This window comes from Pelodiscus sinensis, chromosome 11 (genome assembly GCF_049634645.1).
Source record: "Pelodiscus sinensis isolate JC-2024 chromosome 11, ASM4963464v1, whole genome shotgun sequence".
NCBI classification, from domain to species: Eukaryota; Metazoa; Chordata; order Testudines; family Trionychidae; genus Pelodiscus; species Pelodiscus sinensis.
Window position 1 is genome coordinate 44,088,808 of NC_134721.1, and position 21,239 is coordinate 44,110,046.

The following is a 21,239-nucleotide window of genomic DNA, read 5'->3' on the forward strand; positions in this document are numbered from 1 at the left end:
GGCAAAACCCGATGGCGCTGATGCCACATAAGGGCTGAGCAATCAAGCACTAGGAGCTAGGGTTGCCGGATGGTTTCAGAAAAAATACCAACAGCAAACAACAACAAAAACGTGTCAGGAAAAGGTTTGTTAAGCAAAAAACAAAAAACAAACAAAAAAAAACAAATCATGGCCCCTTTAAAAACCGTGTGGTAACGCTTTTTGGCCCTAACAGTCTGCCAGCGGCTGCCATCTTACCTCCCTGTGCCAGGCCGGACAGCTCCCCTGCGGAACCTGGTAAGCAATAGGGTTGCCAGGCTGCCTCCATATTAAGCGGGGGGAAAATCAGAAAGTACCAGACATTTGAAGTGTCCGGTGTTTTCTGAATTTTTTTACCGGACAGGAGGTGAAAAATACCGGACTGTCTGGTTCAATACCGGACACCTGGCAACCCTACGAGGAGCCTTTCTCTCAGCTTATGTGTTTGCAGTGGGCGACTGGGGCAGTCCCTTCACGGCACCAGTGGCGAGGGGAAATTCCCTCCCTTAGCTATGAAACATCAGTCTGTCCAGCCCAGCTATTGATCCAGGGAGGGGACAGGATCCTGCATTAGTGTCAAAAGCTGCCCAAAGCGGAATTCTTACCACGACCTTCCATACAGTGCATGGAAAGGGGTGAAGTGATATGCCCAAGGCCATGGAGTCAGTCAGTGGCAGAGCTAGGAACTCTATTCAGGGGAACACGAAGTCTGCTGCTCAGATTCCCAGACACACATCCCTTTCCCCCCATGATGGTGACCTCTACAACATCCCTTTACATCTGGATTTGCTGATCTCAACAGTGTAAGACTTGTGGCCTGTCTCTGTGGGGCAGGATTCATTGATGTTGCCAGCCTCCCAGGCCACACAGTCTGTCTTACCGGGCTTGGGTTTCCTGCTCTCTCTTTGCCAGTGTTAACCATGAGCAAAATTCTTGCTGAAAGCAGGGAATGGTGAGGCAGCTCACCTGAGCCAGCAGGTGTGGCTTCTAGGCCGGGAGAGGAGCTACAGGTGAAATCAGGATGCTTGACGAGGGAAGAGTCACTTAAGGGAGCCCTCTGAGCGGGAAGGGCAGTGCTGATGTTACTGGGAGCCTGGCGTGGTGCCTTTGGGCCGAATTGCTCTAGTCTCCAGAAGGCTGTAGCCACAGGACCTGCCTTCATTAGAAGAGCTGGTAGGTTGAAAGGGGTTCAGCCAACAGGCTGGAGACGGTGGGCTCACATCTCTGAAGAGCTGCAGCTTTTCCTCTTGCTCTCTGGCTGCCCTGGGGGGAGGGGGGGTTGCCGGCAGCTGAGCCTTGGGCCCGGAGCTGGAGAGGCTGGTGGGCCCCTCCCGGGAGCTGGCGCTGGAGCGTGCGGTGCGGGGTAGATCCGCTGGGCAGGGATCTGCGTGAGAGGCCTGCTCGAAACATGCCCTGTCTCTGTTTCCTCCAGCAGCAACTGCTCTCGCCATGTTCACCCGGAGACGCTCAAGGGGCTTCTTGCTGGATGCGGTCAACAGAGGGGCGGAGTTTGTGGAGACCCTGAAGACTTGCTACCCCAAGGCCGAGGCCCTTCACGAGAAGGACTTCGACTGGCTCTTTGACTGCCCCGAGATGGAGCGGTTCCTGGCCTGGTTCTGTACAGCCGTGGGGGAGGAGAACGTCCTGGCCCCGGGGGAAGTGGAGGCCTACGAGGTCCTGCTCGGCTCCGGGAAGCCCGTCCTGGAAGGCGAGGCCCTCGAGCAGGCGCTGCAGACCTGCCGCCCGTGCCCGCAGCTGAGGAGCGCCGTGGCGGAGGACGAGGCCCCGTCCCTGGAGGCGCTGGAGCAAGAGGCGCAGGCCCTGCACAGCCAGCGAGCCCGCCAGCTGCAGCGGCGCAACAAGCTGCAGGGCCGCGCGGCCGGGCTGAAGCAGGCGCTGTGCCGCCTGGCAGAGCAAGAGGAGAGGGCGGGCCGGGGGCTGAGGCAGGCCCAGCTGGCCGTGGAGGTGGAGAGCTCCCAGACCAACAGCGTCCTGAGCCAGGCCTGCACGGTGGCAAACAAGCTGGCGGAGTGGCTCAGGGAAGCTGGCTGCGGGAGGCTTCTGGTGCTGATGTCTGAGGCAGACCTGGGCCGCTACCTGGAGCTGGAGGAGCTGGCCACAGGGGCGTTAGCGGCCTTCATCCAGAAGGCCCTGTCAGGGGCCACCCAGACGCCAGTGGCGGAGGGCGCCGCCTTACAGAGAGCGAAGGGACCAGGCTGGCCCCAGGCAAAGCCGGACACTCAGGCCACGGCCGAGCTGGCTCCAGCCGTGCCACCAGAGAAGGCTGGGAGTCTCCATGCACGTGTGGCGGAGACCCAGGCGGAGCTGGGCAGGGGGACAGTGGCAGGGCTGCCCCGGAAAGCTTGGCCAGAAGAGGACCGCCAAGAAGCAGGAGCTGTGGGGGTGGGAGACCTGCATGGGCGGGAAGGCTGCCGGGTCGTGGCCGAGGGGCTGGCAGAAGCAGCTCATACGATTTTGCTGGAGAACCCGGGGAGTCCTGAAACCGAGCTCTGGGCGAGCCTGGGGAGCAGCCAGCAGGAGCTGAAGCGCATGGGGCTGGCCTACCTCTGCAGCTGGAAGGAGCTGACCAGCACAGCAGCGGAAGTGGAGGGGATCAGGGCTGGACTGCAGTGGGCAGAGAGGGCCCTGAAGAGCAGCCAAAAGAACAAGGTAGGGCTCTGCTCCCCTCCCTGCTCCTGCCCTCCAGCCCTCCTACCCCTGGCCTGGCACAGACAGATCCTTCATGTTCTCCTGCTCCCCATGCAGCTGGCTGAGGAGGAGCTGGGCCGTCGCATCGCCACCTTCCAGGAGCAGCTGCGCACCCTCCAGCGGGACCTAGAGCAGACCCAGAGCCAGCGCCTCGTGCCCCTGCTGCAGGTCACTGCCCGCCTCCTGCACCTGCCCGTCCTGAGTGCCGGGCTCGAGGGGGAGGCAGCTGGCCTGGGGGACCTCGCCCGGAAGCAGGAGGAGGTTGCAGGGCAGCTGTTGGCCCAGCACAGCCGCCTGGAGCTGCTGGGGCTGCAGCTGACGCTGGAGATGAGGGAGCAGCAGCAGGTGGGGACGTGGCTGGAAGAGACGGCAGCCATCCTCCAGGATGCTAGCGCCAGCCTGCGGGAGCGCCTGGCCTGCCTCGAGGACGCCAGCCTGTACATCAAGGCCTGTCCCCGCACTCTGATGGATTCCAGAGATTTCACCTCTATCCGGTAAAGGGGCCTCTGTCCTGGGGTAGGGGTGCAGCGTTGGGGCAAACCAGTCAGCCGGCTAAACGCTTAGAATTGTATCACTTAACTAGTTCACTATTGGTGTGGAAGGGCAGCTGGGTGGGAGGTCTTACCGGGGCCTCTGGGGCCAGGTCTGGGACCACCAGGCTGGGGGTGGCTGTTCTGGCCCAGCCCTGCCATGGGCAGCTAATTGGCCCCACGTGCTGGGGGCTGCTGCGGCCCTACCATGGCAGGGGTCCTGCTGGCCAGGCTGCCTTGGGCAGGAGGCTGCTCCTGCAGGTTGGGCCCTTCAGTTGATCACTGAGCACGTCGTAAGGCCTATGCTTACTGGGTAACCGGTTACCTGTTTAAGTTTTAATGTCCCTTCCTTGGGGCTGGGGGAGGCACGACGCCCGTCAGCGGGGGCCACACGCTGGAGACTGGAGATGCTGCCGTATGAAGCAACGGTGATTGTTCAGAGGCGGGGGTACGATGGATCCAAATGGCAGCCGGTCAAGGAAAGGCCAGTCTCTTGCTGCCAGTTACCCTTTCATGACAAAGGGGAAGGGCTGGCCACTGGGGAGTGAGAAGCTCCCTGTCTGACTCTCACAGCCTGTAGCACCAGAGCTGCAAACCTCTGCCAGCCAGATGCAGAGCTGGAGGCATGGAGAGGCATGTGGGCCTGCCCGTCCCCCTCCCTAAGCTTCGCCAAGGGCATGCTCCTGCCAGTGGGTGCTACCGTTCTTTGGCACCCTCTGGCAATACAGAACTTCCTCTGAGGGCAGATCAGCTGTCCATGCCCAAGTGAAGTTCCTAAGCACCCGTGGAGCTGACTGCTGTTAGCCACAAGCAAAGGGAGGGCACAGACCCCGGTTCCGATCCTGTGTGAGTGACACTGAGCTCACACGTCCTGCCTCTCCCCACCGAGTTCAGACCCAGTACAGCACAAGGGAACATGCCTAGTCAGGTGCTCAGGCCTGTCTTCGTTCAGTCCTGGGGGGTTGATTTGTCGTGTCTAGAATAGACACAATAGGCCAATTGCCAAGTGCTCTCCAGTACTCCACGGATGGAGAAGCGTAAGCGGCGTCGGCGGGGAGTCAGCCGCCCACTTCTCCCGGGGAAGGCACCGCCGTGAGCAGGCCTCGTCCGTCGACTGCGGCGATGTGGCTCACAGCTGAGGTGGCCTCACGTAGGTCAGCGGCCCGCGGTAGCGTAGACAAGGCCCTCGGCACTCGTCACATGCGCTCACCTTCTGCACAACCCGGGGGGCTCCCAGGGAGGTGGGTGTGCCGGCCCCAGTCAGTCGCTAGCGGGCGCTGTGGCGTCGCGGTGTTGCCTTTCCCCGCTCAGGCTCTGGGAGATGCTGGAGAAGCAGGGCCAGGAGAAGCAACTCTTCCACACCTACGAGACGCTGGCGAGCCGGGGCTCCCGCCTGCGCCAGGAGCGACGGATGCTGGAGGTGCAGCTTGCGGTGGCCCCCGCCCAGCTCCCCGCCCTGGAGTCGGCCAATGAGCTGCTCTACAGGCTGATGTACGGTGACTCCAACCAACTGCTGCTGAACGCCCAGGTGCGCAAGGCCCCCGCCCTGGGGGGTGCCATCACTTGCTTTTCTTCCCTGCCCGGCCTCTCTGTAAGGCGCCTAAAACCATGTGACCTTGCCAGCCAATCAGCAGTCAGAGGTATTTTGCTTGTAGCATCTCCCTGGGATGGTAGGGGATCCTGATAGGTCGGTGCAGAGCAGCTTTCTTCTCTGGCTCCATGACCTCCTTACTGCAGGGGCATGGTCCTTCCCTGCACTCTCACCCCACAGGTTGCTTGGGTCTATCCCCTCTCCCTGCAGGAGCTGGCTGCGCCTCTGGAGCACCTCTACACCATCCAAGGCAAACTCTATCAGATGCTGATGGATCTCCTGAGCGACCTGAGGGCCAAGCAGAAGTCCTTGAAGAGTCACCTCCAGCAGACGGAGCGCAACCTCTACGTGCACTTCTTCCACGACGCCCGCCGGCTGCGGGAGGTGGTGCAGCAGCTGGAGAAACAGGCCTTAGCCTTCTCGTAGGGCCAGTACTGGGACGACCTCCCCCAGCACCTAAGGGGGCAGGTGGAGGTTTACTGTTCTGGAAGTGTTTGGCCCCGAAGGGAGGAGAATGCCAGGGATCCGTGTGGCGTGTTACCTCGTCCTGTCTCCACACCATGAAAAGATCAAATCTGGCCGTGGGTCTAGCGCCTGGGCTGGAAACCTGCCCCCCCATATCCATAATCTGTTGCAGTGAGGATGGGTGTCTCGTATGTCCAGGCCACAGTGAACAGATGCGAATGCTCTTCTATGATTCAAAGTGGGGGATGTCACAGGAGGATGTGCCCTAAGGCCATGCAAGCTAAGGGGGGGAGGAAACGCACTGTGGCACACCAGGGAGGGGTGTGTGTGGAGTTCTCTGCTCCCCTCTTCTCCCTTCCCCCCCCATGAGGTGGGCTAGAGCTTGCTGGGAGGATGGGGGGGGGGGCGGGGAGTGGTGGACAGATAAAAAATAAAGGCACATTTCATGGTATTTTTCCTAAGGTGATGTTGATTCTTTGTCCTGCTGGTTGCATCTGACTCATCTCCCCTTGGACAACACTCCCCACCTTCCCCCAATCACAGTGTGTGAAGTAAAGCGGGTAGCTGGGGCTTCAAGGTGAGCTTATTGCCCTCGGTTTAACTGGGCACCAGCTCAGCTCAGCAGCTGATGGCCTCCATACCATACAGCTTCAGCGCTGGACTTAGATAGGGTTGCCAGATATTTTCACAAAAAATACGGTGGGGGAGAAATTGGTTACTGTGCCTTTAAATCCCTATACCCTCCCCCCCCCAACCCCTGCCAGATGCGACAGGGGAAGAATGTCCCAAGCGGCCTTCCATCTGAGAAAAGCAGAAAATACTGGACATTTTACATGTCCAGTATCTTCTGGGTTTTTTTTTTTTTTTTTAACCAGACAGAGGCCGCAAATACCAGACGGTCCAGGCCCGTACTGGACACCTGGCAATCCTAGACTTTGATCTTTGCTGTGGGGCTCTCTCTGCACCTCCTCGCCACTGACACCAGGCCTGGGCCTTCTCCATGGTTCACGCTCACACAGAGACACTTAGGGTACGTCTAGACTACATGGCTCTGTCGACGGAGCCATGTAAAACAGTTTAGGTCCACTGCTCCGGTATGCCTCAGAGCCATGTACTCTAGACGTGCCCTCAGTGAAACCCCTTAACCCACACACACTCTGTGCTTTGAAAAGGCTAGTTCAGCATCCCGCCTCTCACACCTGCAGCTACCGTGAACTTCTTGCCGGTCTGAGAAGAGAGCTCATGGAGCGCCGTGCAAGCTACAAGAGGCTGCCCTGCCATGCTGCCTCCCAACCCGCTGGGTCTAGGCATGGCATGGACAGGCAGCAGTGGGTCCCAATAACACAGCAGCCCCGGAGTTCTCCAGACAGCCTAAAACGACTGAAGGCAGCCTGGCTGCCTGTGCCATCTCGGTGTGAGAGCAGTGTGGCCAAAGCTCTTTAACAGTCTGCAGCTAGAGTGTGCAAGTGCCTGGACTTGTCCTTGTTGAGATAAGACCTGGCAGGCTTGGCACCAGCACACACCTATATGACAGTTTGCCCCTTACCTGAACACAGTGGTTCCCAAACTTTTTGACATCATGACCCTTTTTGATTTTTGCCCTCCCACCCCCAAAAGTAGCAAAACTTGTTGAACAACAACAACAAAAAAGTTGCCCTTTTAATAGCAGAGAAGGTGTTGCCCTTTTAAAGTGGCCATTTTGAAGTTTCCCTGGAATGCTCCATCCTCCCCTGCCCCAGCTGTGCCCCCCAGTTTGGGAACCTATGCCTTAGGGGGTCGGGGGTGCTAGTTGTGAGAGATGTGGCCAGGCCTGCCCAGCGGGAGGGGGAGTGATGGCAAAGGGGGCAGGTGCCCTGGGCCTGGCCATTCAAAGGGAGGGGTTCAAGCACCATGGCCTGGGCAGTGCTAAGGGCTGGCTGACCCTTCTGGGGGTGTGGAGATGCCCCCCCCCACCTTGCCCAGGACCTATTGACCCCCTGGCTGTGGGTGCTGGTCCAGTTCCTACTGGCTTACGTAGGCCCGTTTTGCAAAGGCCACTAACATGCCTTCTCTGTGGTCCCTGCTCCCTGGGCTGGCTTTGGAATGGTGACTCCAAGCCCCACCTTTGTTTGCCTGGCCAGCCCTGCCTAATCACACAGCTTCTCTCAAGCCTGCATCCCCAGGGAAGCCCTGCCGGGTCAGGTCGTGAGTGCTGCTGGGACTCAGGAAGGCCCTGCCCACGTGTGACGCTCACGGCTTGCAGGAGGCTGGGCACGTCGAGTGCTGGGAAGCAGGAGGGGCTAGCGAAAGGAACCTGCATCGCGTGTGCCTACGGAGTGTCCTATGGTCCTTTGCAGCTCCGCTGCAGCCTGCCTCCAAGACAGAGCGCCACGGGGCAGTCGGCGCTCCCGCCAGGGCTGCTCCATCCCCCCATTACCTCCGTGACATCGTTCTTGTTAAGGTTTCTCAGGCTGGCCAGAGCTGCGTCCAGGGCAGGGAGAGCCTCCGCCAGGTCCTTCTGGGCGTCGTCCGCAATGGCCTGGGCTGTTTGGGCCTTCACCTTGGCTTTCATCTCCTCGGCCTGCACAGCGTTTCGTGTCTCCTCCGCCACGGCCGTGTCCACCTGCAGTGCCACACACACACTCAGAACACTGGCCCAGGCCTGCCTTTCACTGACAACAGCCAGCATTCCCCACCACAGTCTGAACCTCTACCCGGCTCTCTCTGCTCGGACAACAGCCAGAGCCTGGCATGACTGGAGTTAGCCGGATGTCCATCACGGGTGTGGCCAATTTCCTGTAGTCCCATAAAAGTTTATTTATAGCCACCAGGTCTGGCTTCCAGTGTTCTGGGCTGCTATTTGGCTCTAATTTACCCCAAAATGTCTTCTAAGAGCCCAGGAAGCAGGAAGTGTTGGTGATGCCGCTAGACAATATTGACCTCCTGTGGTTCAGTAAATTCTCTGGTTCGGCACTGGTCAGGTCGCGAGGGTGCCAGACTAGAGAGGTTCAACGTGTAGAGTGTGTGTGTGTGTGTGTGTGTGCGCGCGCGCGTCTGTGCCGGTGTCACTGATGCCTGATCAAATCTATAGAGGATACAAGATGCTTTCTCTCACCCCCAGCTTTCTCCAAACACCAGCTCGGGCTATGTTCGAGTTGGTGCCTCGCTGCTAGCAGTCCCGATGTTTCCGTTGACATTTATGTCCCTGCTCTGTTGATGGATGAGCCAGGAGAGACTCTAGCTCATTCCCCCAGAGCTGTGTTGGCTCTGCAGCCGTAAACGGCAGTAAATGTTTATTTCTGGCAGCCCCGTGAGCAGCCATGAATTGACACACCGAAGTGACAACTCTGAGTAACAAGCGGCTTCTTTTTTAAAGTCACTTTTCTGATTGCATGTAGCCTTCTTAACAGCCGTGCATGGTTTAAAAAACCTTGGGAAGTCGGGGGGGGGGGGGAGGAGAGAGGGGGAAGAGGGATAAAATGGAGACAGGGCTTTTCTCGGAAGAGGTGTGGGGAAAATAAACAGATTGAAAATGACTGTCACACAGGCCCACTATAGCACGTCAGCAGCTTATTACACGTGATCAGGCTGTTTTACCAGATCTTGCGGGGGACAGCTACAGGCAAAACGGGACACGTGAGGAGCACCTGTCTCAAAGAAAAGAGGACAACCAGGAGGATTAAGGCTTCTAACTGTCAAGTGCCTGGCTCAGCAGGGTGTGGGTTACACACGGTCAAGTTAAAAAACTCCTGCCAATCCGAATTGGAATAATACATTAGGAACAAAACCCTGCCAATGATATTAGTCCACTGCTAGATGGAAATGGGAAAATTATCGACTGTATATTTGAGTTTGTGCATCTGTCTGGGAGTCTGCTTGTTCCAGATCTGCTCCTGAACAATAAGAGATAAGACCACCAAATTCGGTATGCAACTTCCTCTTCTCATAACTGAAAACAAGGCCAGGGTTTAGCTGTGTCAGGACAATGAGAGATGCCTGGAATCTGATTGTGTCTCATCAAACAGAAAGGGAGGGCTGTGATAGCAGGGACTGTTATACTCACGAACGACCACAGAGGGGCAGCAAGAGTGGGGATAGTTATACCCTAGAATGATCACACAGGAATGGCAGATGCCCCAACCCTGGGGAAGCAGCTGCTGGCTGGTAGCATGGTCCCCGCTGCCCTGGCTGCTCCCAGGGAAGAGCCGGTGGGAGGGATGTGCGGCCCCCGCCACCCTGGGCTGACCCCCACCTTCTGCCCCCTTAGCCCTCCCAAACCTCGCAACTTCCTGCCTTGGTTTCTGCACCTTCCATCCCCTGCCCTGAGCCCTCAACCCCTACTCTGACTCCTGCCTTGAGTTCCTCCTCACCTCCAACCCTGACTCCTGCAACCTCCCTCACTCCCAGCCTCTTGCCCTGAGTCCCCACATCCCCGACCCCTTGACCTGACTCCTGAAGCCCCCCGACTCCCAACCTCCTGACCTGAAGAACCACAGCAACACTGGCTAAGTCGTCTAGTAAATGATAAGACAGAAAAAGTAGAAGGGTTCAATAAATATTTGTCCATATTTGGGGGAAAACAGATGATAATCTCATCATACGGTGATACCTCTCTTTCCATTCCACTACTAGCTCTGGAGGATATTAAACAGAAACTACTAAAGACTGATGTTTTTAAATCAGCAGGTCCAGAGAAACTTGCATCCAAGAGTTTTAAAAGAGCTGGGCGAGGAGCTTGTGGAACCATTAATGTTGATTTTCAATAAATCTTGGAATTCCATCGGAAGATGGAATGGAAGAAAGCAGTTGTGCTAATTTTTATAAAGGCTACACAGGAGGACCTAGGTAATTACATGCCTGTCAGCCTGACATCAATCACAAGCAAAATAATGAAACAGCTGATATGGGACTTAATTAACAAAGAACTAAGAGAGTAATGTAATTAATGTAAATCAACAGGGGTTTACGGAAAATAGATCCTGTCAAACTAACTTCATCTTGGTCGGATGAGATGAGATGTTAGGTTGAAAAAAGTAACAGTGTTAATGTAATATACTTAGACTTCTGTTAGGTGGCTGACTGGTACTGCATGGCACTTCAATTAAAAATGAGAATGATACAAAATTAACCTGGCACACATGAAATGGATTCAAAACTGGCTAACTGATAGGTCTCAAAATGTAGCTGTAAATGGGACAGAGGCATCGACAGTTCTGTGGCTAGTGGGGTCCCAGAAGGATCAGTTCTTAGCCCTACGCTGCTTAACATTTTTACCAATGACCTGGAAGAAAGCAGAATAAGCTACTGAGAAAGTTTGCAGACGACACAAAAATTGGGAGAGGGCTAAATACTGGAGAGGAGAGGTCACTGATCTAGATCGCGTAGGCACAGACAAACAATATGCGCAGGGTTGCCAGGTGTCCGGTTTTTGACTGGAAGGCCCCATTGGAAATGGCCCCTGGAGGCACTGGTAGGTGCTGCCAACCAGATTGTTAAAAGCCCACTTGGCCACGCAGCAGGGGCGTGGGGCTGAGACAGGCCTTGGCTCCATGCAACTCCCAGAAGTGGCGCCAGGTTGCTGCAGCCCCTAGGCACAGGGAGCCTCTGCATGCTCCCATCGGCATTTCCTCTATATCTGTAAGTCCACGCGTGGGCTGACATCCGTTCTGCGAGGGAGGTGATGCAACATGAATGAAGGTCATTCTGGGCACGGATAGCGTATGGCGGGGGTGGAGCCAAGGGGTTGGATGCGGGAGGCAGCTCCGGGCTGGGGCAGAGGTGTGGGCTCTGGAGTGGGACTGAGGATGAGGGGTCCAGTACACAGGCTGCTCCGGGGACAGAGGACAACCCCAGCAGCTTGGGGCCAGGTGAGAGGCGCCTCTCCATGGCTGCTGCAGCTCCAGCAGGCACAGAGGCGCCTGTCCCCCAGCAGGGCAGGTCTGGGCAAGGCTGGGTAGGGGCCAAGGAAGGGGTGCTTATTCTCGGCAGCAGCAGCTCTGGAGCAGCTCAGGGCTGGGCACCATGGCCAGGAAAGAGGCGCCCTTCCCCCAGCTCGGAGTTGCCATGCCAGTTCTGGTGCCCACAACGCAAGAAGGATGTGGATCCATTGGAGCGGGTTCAGAGAAGAGCCGCGAGGAATATGAAAGGGCTAGAAATCCTGTCTTATGGAGGGAGACTCTGGGACTTCCATTTAGCTTAACAAAGAGACGGTTACGGGGTGACGTGATCACGGTCTGGAAGCATCTGCGTGGGGAACAAAATATTTGAGTATGGGCGCTTCGCTGGAGCAGAGAAAGGCCTAATGTGAGCTGGACAGGCTGCGGCTGGGAATCAAGCGAACGTTTTAAAGCGGGAGCAGAATTAACCTCGGGAGCAATTCACCATGGGCTGTGGCCGTTTTGAAAAGGAGGATGAGAGGTTCTCCCAAAAGCTCTGCTCCAAGAACTGTCGGGGGGAAGTTCTCTGGCCTGTGCTATACAGGGAGTCCGACAACAGGGTCTAACAGCCCCTTCCGGCCTTAGAATCTACGAATTCACGGGCAGGCCCGTTTGCACGGATTCTCATGTCAATTACACCATCTTCCTGGGCTGGGGGAGGGAGAGTGGAGAAGGATCCGTCAAGACCCCACCGCACTTTTCCCACGTCCTCTGCCCTGTTTGCTGACGGAAAGGCTGAGCCGCAAAATGCGCATCCTGTACCTTTATTTGCTCCATAGTGGCCAGCGTGTCTTTGGCTGCCTCTGCCAGCAGGGGCCGCGCTGATTCTAGCTCTTCCTGCATCTTTGCTACGTCTTCTGCTGTGCGCAGTAGCTGAGGGAAGCGTGAACGAGTTAGTCCTTCGGGCCCCGTGTTCAGTGACCGCTAAGGTAATAGGATGCCATACCATTTGAGAAGGGGAAGGAGAGGTGAGGAGTACCGGCCCCAGGGACGGAACCAGCTGCGCCGTGTCTGACAATGAGTGGATGCTTGCAGGGGGCCGCACATGCCCTTCTTAATTAACAATCTTACTGGGAAACAGCTTCACAGCATCTGACAGAGGGTCACATTTTCAGCTCCAGGTGCCCAGGGTTGCCTGCAAAAGGGGCACGCTCCAGCTGCACACGCTCGCCTCTATGTGCTTCTACGGCCGTTTGCACGAGCAGCCGTCTGCTGCACCTGTACACGCCTTGCGCCAACGGGCCGAATGTGGCAACATACCCCTTGCGAGCAGTCGCATTGGCCAGAAGTTCTGGGGGGGAGGAAGGTTCTGGTGCAAATGCTGATCTAATTTCGAAGCCTGCAGGACAGGCATGTGCTGGTGGAAGCACTGAGGGTACGTCTAGACTACAGGCTTTTGTCAACAGAAGTTTTGTCGACAGATACCGTCGACAAAACTTCTGTCGACAAAACTTCTGTCGACAAAGAGCGTCTACACTACATTCAGTTCTGTCGACAAAGCAAGCTGCTTTGTCGACATGATAGTGTAGACGCAAAGGACAGTTTACATGCAATAACACCTTCTGTCGACAGAAACTCTGTCGACAGAAGGCGTTATGCCTCATAAAATGAGGTTTACCAGCGTCGACAAAACTGCTGAGTTCTGTCGCCGTTATGTCGACAGAACTCAGCGATAGTGTAGACGCAGGTATAGTTTTGTCGACTCCTGATACCGGCTACTCCACACAGCAGCACAGGGAGAGGAAATGTTCCTCTTCTGTCCTTTCCGTTCCAAGAGAGCACAGACACAACAGGGATGTAAAAGAGAAGTCAAATTGTCAACTAGCCAATAAGCTGAGGCTTATTGTGTAGTTGCGTCGACTATTCGCGTTTGCCCCCTACTTTGCTGCCTCTAAATCAGAAGCAGCAAGTGCAGGGAAGTAAGCAGGAACCAGTGCTGGGGAATGCCAGCTTAAAAGCCAGTTCCCCCCAGCACCATCTCTGCAGTGTGGGAGGTACGGGGGGAGGCTGAAGTGTAGCGGCGCTGCGGATCTGCCTTTGAAATGTAGTAACAGCCACCTGGCTCTTCCTACATTTAAAAGGCAGAGGGGCAGCGGTGCGGACCCAGTGCAAGCCAGGCCTGAAGCAGTCCCAGCTCGCACCAGGTCCCAGACCTACTCCCGCTGCGGCTCTGCTGTTTAAATGTAGTAGGAGCCAGGCTGCCTACCCACCCAGCTCCACCTGCATTTAAACTGCAGAGCAGCATCGGCCCTTTCTCGACTATCGTGTACTCGATACAAATTCTACTGAGTACACGATTGGACATTCACTCGATACTTACCATCTTTAAGCCACAATGGATGTGCTGCACTCCGCAGGAGCAACGCACGGTGCTAGCCACCCCAAAGTCCGTATGGCCAGGGGAGAGCACCCCACCTCTTGGCAAAAGTTTGCCACGTCTCCACGCAGGCCTCCCAGGAGGCTTCTGGAAGAATGCCTCTGGCAGCTGCTGCCCATGTGCAACCCGGCCACGACCCGAGGACCATGGTTCGGGGGCTCAGAAGGAACGTTTATGGCCCACAGTCAGTCAAACAGGTTGTTTTCAGCCCGGAAATTCAGAACCAACTCTGACCCTTAACACACACTCCTGTACCTGGGTCTAACGCCACGAGCCCCTGCTGCCTGAGGTGAAGGCCCCGTTTAGTGGCTCACAGAACCCCTCGGGACCAGCCGCTAAAGGAGGGGGAAGCCCCATGCCACGTTAGCATGAGTGATGTCAATGTTTGCTTTCATAGCGCACGCGTGAGGAAAGGGCAGGAGGGCAGCGTAGGGGGTATTGCAGCAGCGCCTGTGGCTGTAAGAGCACACCCACTAAACAGATGACGGGAGTCCAGAGCGCCCCTGCTTCTGAGGAACCAACCTTGTCCAAGCCACTCTTCATCCTCTTCTTCGCCATGTTCAGCTCCTGTTTCTTCTTCCCGATCAGGGCTGAGAAGATGCTCAGGAGCTCCAGGTAGCTCTTGGGAGTCACGTAATTGTGCCGGGCAAGCTCCGCCAGGTACACTTTGCACTTCACTGCCACGCCCTGGTGGATCGCCACACACATCTGAATCTGCAAGGGGCAGGGAAAGCCAACCGGGCGGTGAGGAGCGAGGGGACCAGCAGAACTGAAGCTGCATGAGACGCACAGGAACAGGCAAACTCCTCTTCCCTTACACGTGACGGGGCTTCGAAGGGAGAAAAAGGCCAGGCAGTCCCATTGGAAGGCCACGCTAACACAGGCGTGTAAGAAAAGGAGAGGCAACAGCCATCTCAAACTGTAATAAATGCAGCTCCTGATTTGACTCAGGCCGCCAGAAAATATTTCTCCATGGGAAAGGAATTGAGGGCTTTTCACGTGCAGCCTGCAGCCATCCCGCACAAGCACCCTGTGAACACACCGACCCCCGGCTTGGTATGTGAAGGGTGTGTAACGGCATGTCGGGGTCCCCCGAGCATGCACCCCGTCCTCAGCAGGATGTGACTCCGCCCGCCAGTGGAATAGAGAGGGTTTATTGCTGTTCCAAGATACTGCACAGCATAGGACCGATGCAGGCATGAGAGGATAGGCCGATAGCCCTCATTCTCTTGGGGCAAGGGGTTACAGGCCCCTGAACTCCCCTACGCTGGTTAGCCTGCTTCCTCCATGCTTCTCCCCGCTCTCCCTGCCACCTCCTCCCTTTGTTCAGACCCCTTCCCTGGTCAGGTGAGAATAGTTGAGCCACTGTCTACCTGACATGAGTGCCCTCAGGGCGACCCCGATGGGCACTGCTTACAGACGCAGGCCAGCAGGGGTCAGGCACAGCCCACAGCCCAAGCCTAGTGACCAGTGCGGACAGCCTCCCCCCACTTCATCACAGGGTGTCACTCACCATGCCGTCTATAACTTCGGAGGTGGCTTCAAGGTCCGGGATCTCTTGCAAAAAGGATGATGCGACGCACTCCAGGGCTTCTGCCGGCCACTCGTTGAACCAGTCGATGGTGCAGCAGTTCACTAGAGAGGGGAACTGCCGCAGCCGCGCACGGAACACCTCTCCAATAGGACTAGGCAGCAAGGTTGGGTCGAGGGGGACAGAATGGAGAAGGGCACATCACGAAAGGTTCCCGGAGTGGGGTGAAAACCGACTCTCCTGAACGCATACAGGTCGAAGCTCTCTAGTCCGGCACCCGCGGGACCTGAGCGGCCCAACCAGAGAACTTGCCAAACTACAGGTCAGTATTAAAACTAGCAGCATCAGCCACACGTCCACTGCTGGCCGGGCTCTGAGAGAACTCTGAGGGGTGAAGTAGAGCACAGAACACCGAGCACCAGGACTGGGGGCTGCAAACAAACCATACGGGACTGCAGGAAACTTGGCCACACCCATGGAAAGTGGCCATCCGGCTAACTCCAGTCATGCCGGACCAGCGATGTTGCCGGACCAGAGAGCACCAGGCTAGCGAGGTTCAACTTGCACTCTATGCTGAGAGCATAAAGAGGAGGTGGTGCAGTTAGCAGGGGAGTGTGTTATAGGAGAACTGGGAGAGGAGAGGGAGAATGGAAGCGAGATCACACACACAGTCTCTACAACAAACCCCGTTGCCAGCTTTGTCCACATATTCATTCTGCTGATACCATTATTGGACCTAACCAACTGAGTTATAAGATCAAGAACACATATTCCTGCGCATCCAGAAATATAATCTATGCTATCATGTGCCGAAAGTGTCCGTCTGCTATGTACATTGGACAAACATCTCAGACACTTCGCCAAAGGATTAATGCCCACAAAACAGATATCAGACAAGATCACAAAGAGAAAACAGTTTCTTGCCACTTTAACCAGAAAGGACACTCTCTAAATGACTTAGCCACCTGCATTCTGCTACAAAGACCTTTTACATCTGTACTTGAAAGGGAATCCTCTGAACTGTCATTCATGTTAAAATTCGACACTTGCCAACAAGGACTTAACAAGAATTTGAACTATCTCACCCATTACCAAGACAGTTTCCCCAATTATCACCTGTAATACCATTAACTCACAAACATCCCACTCTCCCTACCTCTAATATCATCAATTCACAGACACTTACCTTCCTTCCTCCCCCCCCCCCCGCATCCCCCTCCTGTTCTGCAATGTGATTTGTCCTTTTCATATTTGTTCATTTTTTTAATTGTATCCTTTGGTATATATGGTTGTGACTATTTTCTTCCACTATTTGATCTGAGGAAGTGGGTCTGGCCCACGAAAGCTCATCATCTAATAAACCATCTTGTTAGTCTTTAAAGTGCTACATTGTCCTGCATTTTGCTTCAACAGTCTCTACAGGTATCTCAGAGACAGGTACTGAGTGACCTCTTGGCAGGGATGGCTTTGGGCATGGGCGTCCGGTGTGTAAGGCAGGGGAAGGCTCTGCCTTCCCAAACCGCCAGCCTGGTCCTGCCCACACTCCACCAGAACGCCTGCTGTAGTGTTCTGGGGGAGGAGTGTTACTGCCCCCAGTGCCCGCCCTCCCTAGTGCTCGAGAGGCCGGGCCGCACGGCATGCTCCCCTCCCTCCTCTGGGGCTGGAGAGGCCGGGCAGGGCCAGGCCATGCAGCATGGCATGCCCTTCTCCCTCCGCTGGTGCTCTGGGACTAGAGAGGAGGGGTCGGGCCACACGGCACGGTGTGCCCTGCTGGGGAGGCTGGAGCGAGCCCACACTTGCTCATGCTCACCATGGTTGGAAGGGGAGAGCACACTTGCGGCATGCCACCCTGCCTTCCCATGGGGGGAAGAGAAAGGGGCGGGACCTCAGCAGAAGGGGCGGGGCTAGAGGTGGGGTTGGAGGTTTTCCTCCCTCACTCCTGCCTTCACTAACTGCCCATGGCTTTGGGGTAGGTGTCTCAATGGAAGGTTTAAGGGGAGTGTTCAGGGAAAGCCGCCTCCTTCGACTGTCAACGTAACATGCAAATGGTATCGGAGAAGTAAAGCTGATGCTAAGGCTTTCATCTGCAGCAAGTTCTTATAGCATTTGTATCGCCCGGCCCGGCCCCCCGCCCTTGCCATGGGGCGCAGAACCTTATTCCTCAGGAGCCCGACAGCAATGACAAAGAGCGGTGGAGCGGAACCCCAAACACATCCGTGTGACGCGGAGTCAAGGGTTAACGGTGCGCAGTGGCCAGGAAGCCAATCTAGGTGCTTAATCTAGGCAGATCCCCAGCATCGCCTCAGGAATTCACCCCGGCTGGGAAGGCCCGTACCTCATGCACAGGACCATATGGATATTACTTCGAACTAGGCCTGTGTATGCAGCCATCAGGTTGGCCTTGGTAGGCTGCTGCCCTAGGTCCTGGACAATGGGCTTCATAGTAGTCATGATTTGGTCCTGCTCGTCCGGGGCATACAGATTGGGGATGTCTCCGGAGTTCAGCACGTTGTTGATATCCTCCAGGAAGGACTCGCTTTTGATCTAGATGGAGGAACAAACACCTGTCGTCTGGTTCTCTGGATTCATAGAAACACCCCCAAAAGCTCAGCCACCATGTCGAGACCCCACATAAAGCTGTCTGGCTTCCAGTGCAGTGCCACCACTGCGTGCACACGTTCAGCCTCGTCCTGAGGACGTGGAACCATCTGGCAAAGCTGACGCTCCAGGGTGAAATTCTGAACTATGACCTCGTTATTATTAAACCATCGTTTAAAGAAATGAACCAATAGATTCAAATTTGGATCCCCAAGGTTAGGCCCTTAAACTCCCAGTTAGCCACCTCCGCAGATATCGCCTCGCGCCGCTCAGCACCTCTGAACATCGGTTCCCAAGGAAGTGTCTAACCGGGGATGCAGAACCCTAACTTTGAGCAGGAGGGTTTGGAAATCAGGCCCAGCTGTGCCATCACCCTACAAGAGGGGCCCCGCTGACGTCACAGAATTCCACCCAGCTGCACGCTCAGCTGTGGTGTGCCCTGAGCTCCAGGTCTTTCTGGGAGCAATGGTGCCAATTTTCATTTCTCAGGAGGACAGGTGAGGAGGCAGGGGGGATGCTGAGGAAAAGAAGGGGATGGCTCAAAGTGAGGTCATCGTTTAAGCTTCTGGAAGAACAAGTGCCCGGGAGCCAGGCCATCTGTCCAGCTGTTCCACTCTGACCCCGCTCCAGTACCTGCGAGTCTGTGAACAGAAAGGTAATGGGCAGTCTCTGCAGGCCAGCCTTCAGCATGATCTTCTTGATATCTTCTCGCCACTCTGCCATCCCATAGTTTTTGGACAGTTCAATCTGGAAACATTCGTAGTCAGCCCTAGAGGGGAGAGAGACTCACACTGCAAAGCCATGCCTCAAACTGGACTCCGCTTCTTTCACAAGAGACTCCAGCCCGGCAGGATGTTCTGAAACCGTAAGTGTGGGAAATGAACACACTGCATGTGTTTTCCTCCTCCTAATGAGGAGCACATGGCTGTCCTAATGCACATGCCAGCAGGAGCATGGCACTGCTAAAGGAAAGGGAGGGCTGGAATCAAATCAGTATTTACCCTGCCAGAGGATTAGAATCCACTCCTCTGAGTGTGAGTATTTTTGTAGAGCTGGTCTCTTTATTCACCAGTCCCAAAGACCCTTTCCCTCCCAAGAGCCACTGCCTCCAGCCCCTGGCTCTGATGGACCGCATGGCATTGCTTTCACAGCCTGCCACTAGAACGCCTTACTAAGGGGTTACTGCTCTGATTCTCTGTTGTCCAGAGCTGCCACTGGCCTGGGAGAGCGCCCTGGAACGGAACCTGTGCCTCACACACTGTGTGTAGAACACACCACTCGGCCGCTGGTCAGGGAGAGAGCCCTGGAACGGAACCTGTGCCTCACACACTGTGTGTAGAACACACCACTCGGCCGCTGGTCAGGGAGAGAGCCCTGGAACGGAACCTGTGCCTCACACACTGTGTGTAGAACCACTCGGCCGCTGGTCAGGGAGAGAGCCCTGGAACGGAACCTGTGCCTCACACACTGTGTGTAGAACACACCACTCGGCCGCTGGTCAGGGAGAGAGCCCTGGAACGGAACCTGTGCCTCACACACTGTGTGTACAACACACCGCTCGGCCGCTGGTCAGGGAGAGAGCCCTGGAACGGAACCTGTGCCTCACACACTGTGTGTAGAACACACCACTCGGCCGCTGGTCAGGGAGAGAGCCCTGGAACGGAACCTGTGCCTCACACACTGTGTGTACAACACACCGCTCGGCCGCTGGCCTGGGAGAGCACCCTGGAACGGAACCTGTGCCTCACACACTGTGTGTACAACACACCGCTCGGCCGCTGGCCTGGGAGAGCACCCTGGAACGGAACCTGTGCCTCACACACTGTGTGTAGAACACACCACTCGGCCGCTGGTCAGGGAGAGAGCCCTGGAACGGAACCTGTGCCTCACACACTGTGTGTACAACACACCGCTCGGCCGCTGGTCAGGGAGAGATCCCTGGAACAGAACCTGTGCCTCACACACTGTGTGTACAACACACCGCTCGGCCGCTGGTCAGGGAGAGATCCCTGGAACAGAACCTGTGCCTCTCACACCATGTGTGGAACACACCACTCGGCCACTGGCCTGGGAGAGCACCCTAGAACGGAACCTGTGCCTCTCACACTGTGTGTAGAACACACCGCTTGGCCGCTGCTCAGGGAGCGCCCCCTGGAACGGAACCTGTGCCTCTCACACTGTGTGTAGAACACACCGCTTGGCCGCTGGCCTGGGAGAGCACCCTAGAACGGAACCTGTGCCTCTCACACTGTGTGTAGAACACACTGCTTGGCCGCTGTTCTGCTCTGATGGACAGAAGGGAGTTTGGTGAGAGGCAGCGCTCCTATAGCGGTGCTGGATTTAATGATGAGACTGAGTTTCTCAGGAAGGCAGGCCGGGCACAGCTGCGTGGTGCCAGCTCCGCAGGAGGCTTTTTCCTTACATGTGAGAGGCCAGCCTGGTGAGAGACTCCCTTCCGCTCCCCCCAACGCCCAGCAGGAGCGCATTCCCCAGTGCCTGGCGCAGGATCCTGCTGATCCGGCAGATGTGCTGCATGGCATCCATAAAGAGGACCAGCTTCATCTTGGTGGTGTTGATCTGGTTGTACTCCTCCATGTACTCCTCAATAATGCGTGTGAGCTGCAGGTAGAGAGACACGAGTCAGAACAGTGATGCGGTAGGTGCAGCAGAAGCAGCCGAGGGACAGATCTGCCCCTCCTGGCAGAGACCATCCCTGAGAACCGCACGTAGGCAGAAATAATGTTCATTTGATGTGGCGTTCACATCAGGAAGAGGCCACCAGCACGACACCGCTCATTTCCTGCTGGCCCCCGAGCAGCCACCTGGGTCTCATTCTCTGGATTCAAGATGGAAAAAGTAGCTGCTAAAAAGAGGCAATAAACCAGCCAACCAGGATTGAATTCACCCCTGGGCTGTGTTTAACCTCTGTAGCCAAAATGCCTCATGCACATGTTTTCCTAAACACTATCCTGGGCCATCTTCAGCAGTGCTGCACAGGGGTTAGTGCAGTGGACTAGGGGTCAATATTTTATGGATTCTATAGGTTGAGCCTCTCAAGTCCGGCACCCTTCAGACCTGAGCGGTGCTGAACCAGGGAATGTGCCAGACCACGGGAGGTCAATGTTGTTGAGCTGCATTCCCAACACTGCCACGGCTGGCTGGGCTCTTAGAAGACATTTAGGGATAAATTCGAGCTAAATAGCAGCACAGAACACAAAGCCAGGACTGGTGGGTGCAAACAAACTTCATGGGACTGCGGGAAACTTGGCCACACCCACGATAAGTGGACATCCAGCTCACTAACATCATGCTGGGCCCGGGTGTTGCCACACGCCCAACTAGAGAGGTTCAACCTGTATTCTCAATTCTGCCATGAACACAGTGTTGCCCCTTGACCGCAGCTCAGCAATATTAACATTCCAGACACTTGGCTAGAAAGCTGCATCCATTGTGTCCGCCTTCTTAGCATTCAGCAGGGTGGAAAGGAAAGGAAAATCATAAAAAC

At 56.0% G+C, this 21,239-nt stretch overlaps 2 protein-coding genes across 7 annotated transcripts in view; one reads left to right on the top strand and one right to left on the bottom strand.

Annotated features, from left to right (window-relative positions):
- DNAH1 (dynein axonemal heavy chain 1) overlaps positions 1–21,239 on the bottom strand; it is a 140,351-nt gene that overhangs the window by 25,734 nt on the left and 93,378 nt on the right. For all 5 annotated transcript variants that reach the window (XM_075939493.1, XM_075939495.1, XM_075939492.1 and 2 more), the window contains exons 49-55: positions 20,157–20,353; positions 18,368–18,503; positions 17,472–17,680; positions 15,119–15,290; positions 14,128–14,319; positions 11,991–12,101; positions 7,730–7,915 (exon numbers count right to left, since the gene is read on the bottom strand). In XM_075939493.1, coding sequence (XP_075795608.1) covers positions 7,730–7,915; positions 11,991–12,101; positions 14,128–14,319; positions 15,119–15,290; positions 17,472–17,680; positions 18,368–18,503; positions 20,157–20,353 — 1,203 coding nt within the window. The remainder of the gene's footprint in view (positions 1–7,729; positions 7,916–11,990; positions 12,102–14,127; positions 14,320–15,118; positions 15,291–17,471; positions 17,681–18,367; positions 18,504–20,156; positions 20,354–21,239) is intronic.
- Positions 1,082–5,778, top strand: LOC142830968 (HAUS augmin-like complex subunit 3). Of its 2 annotated transcripts, none has more exons than XM_075939502.1 (5): positions 1,082–1,191; positions 1,454–2,688; positions 2,785–3,221; positions 4,569–4,785; positions 5,059–5,778. In XM_075939502.1, the coding sequence occupies exons 1-5, from the start codon at positions 1,098–1,100 to the stop codon at positions 5,272–5,274; spliced, it is 2,199 nt and encodes a 732-aa protein (XP_075795617.1). In that variant the 5' UTR covers positions 1,082–1,097; the 3' UTR covers positions 5,275–5,778. The 2 variants fall into 2 exon arrangements, with proteins under 2 accessions (XP_075795617.1, XP_075795616.1); XM_075939501.1 differs by having other exon boundaries at positions 1,097–1,191; positions 1,451–2,688; positions 5,059–5,775.

Bases quoted from the DNA above. Each gene is read 5' to 3' on its own strand.
- LOC142830968 (XM_075939501.1), top strand. From the start codon at position 1,098: ATGTTACTGGGAGCCTGGCGTGGTGCCTTTGGGCCGAATTGCTCTAGT. The intron at 1,192-1,450 runs GTAGGTTGAAAG...TGTTTCCTCCAG, and splicing joins TGCCTTCATTAGAAGAGCTG to CAGCAACTGCTCTCGCCATG. The intron at 4,786-5,058 runs GTGCGCAAGGCC...CTCTCCCTGCAG, and splicing joins AACTGCTGCTGAACGCCCAG to GAGCTGGCTGCGCCTCTGGA.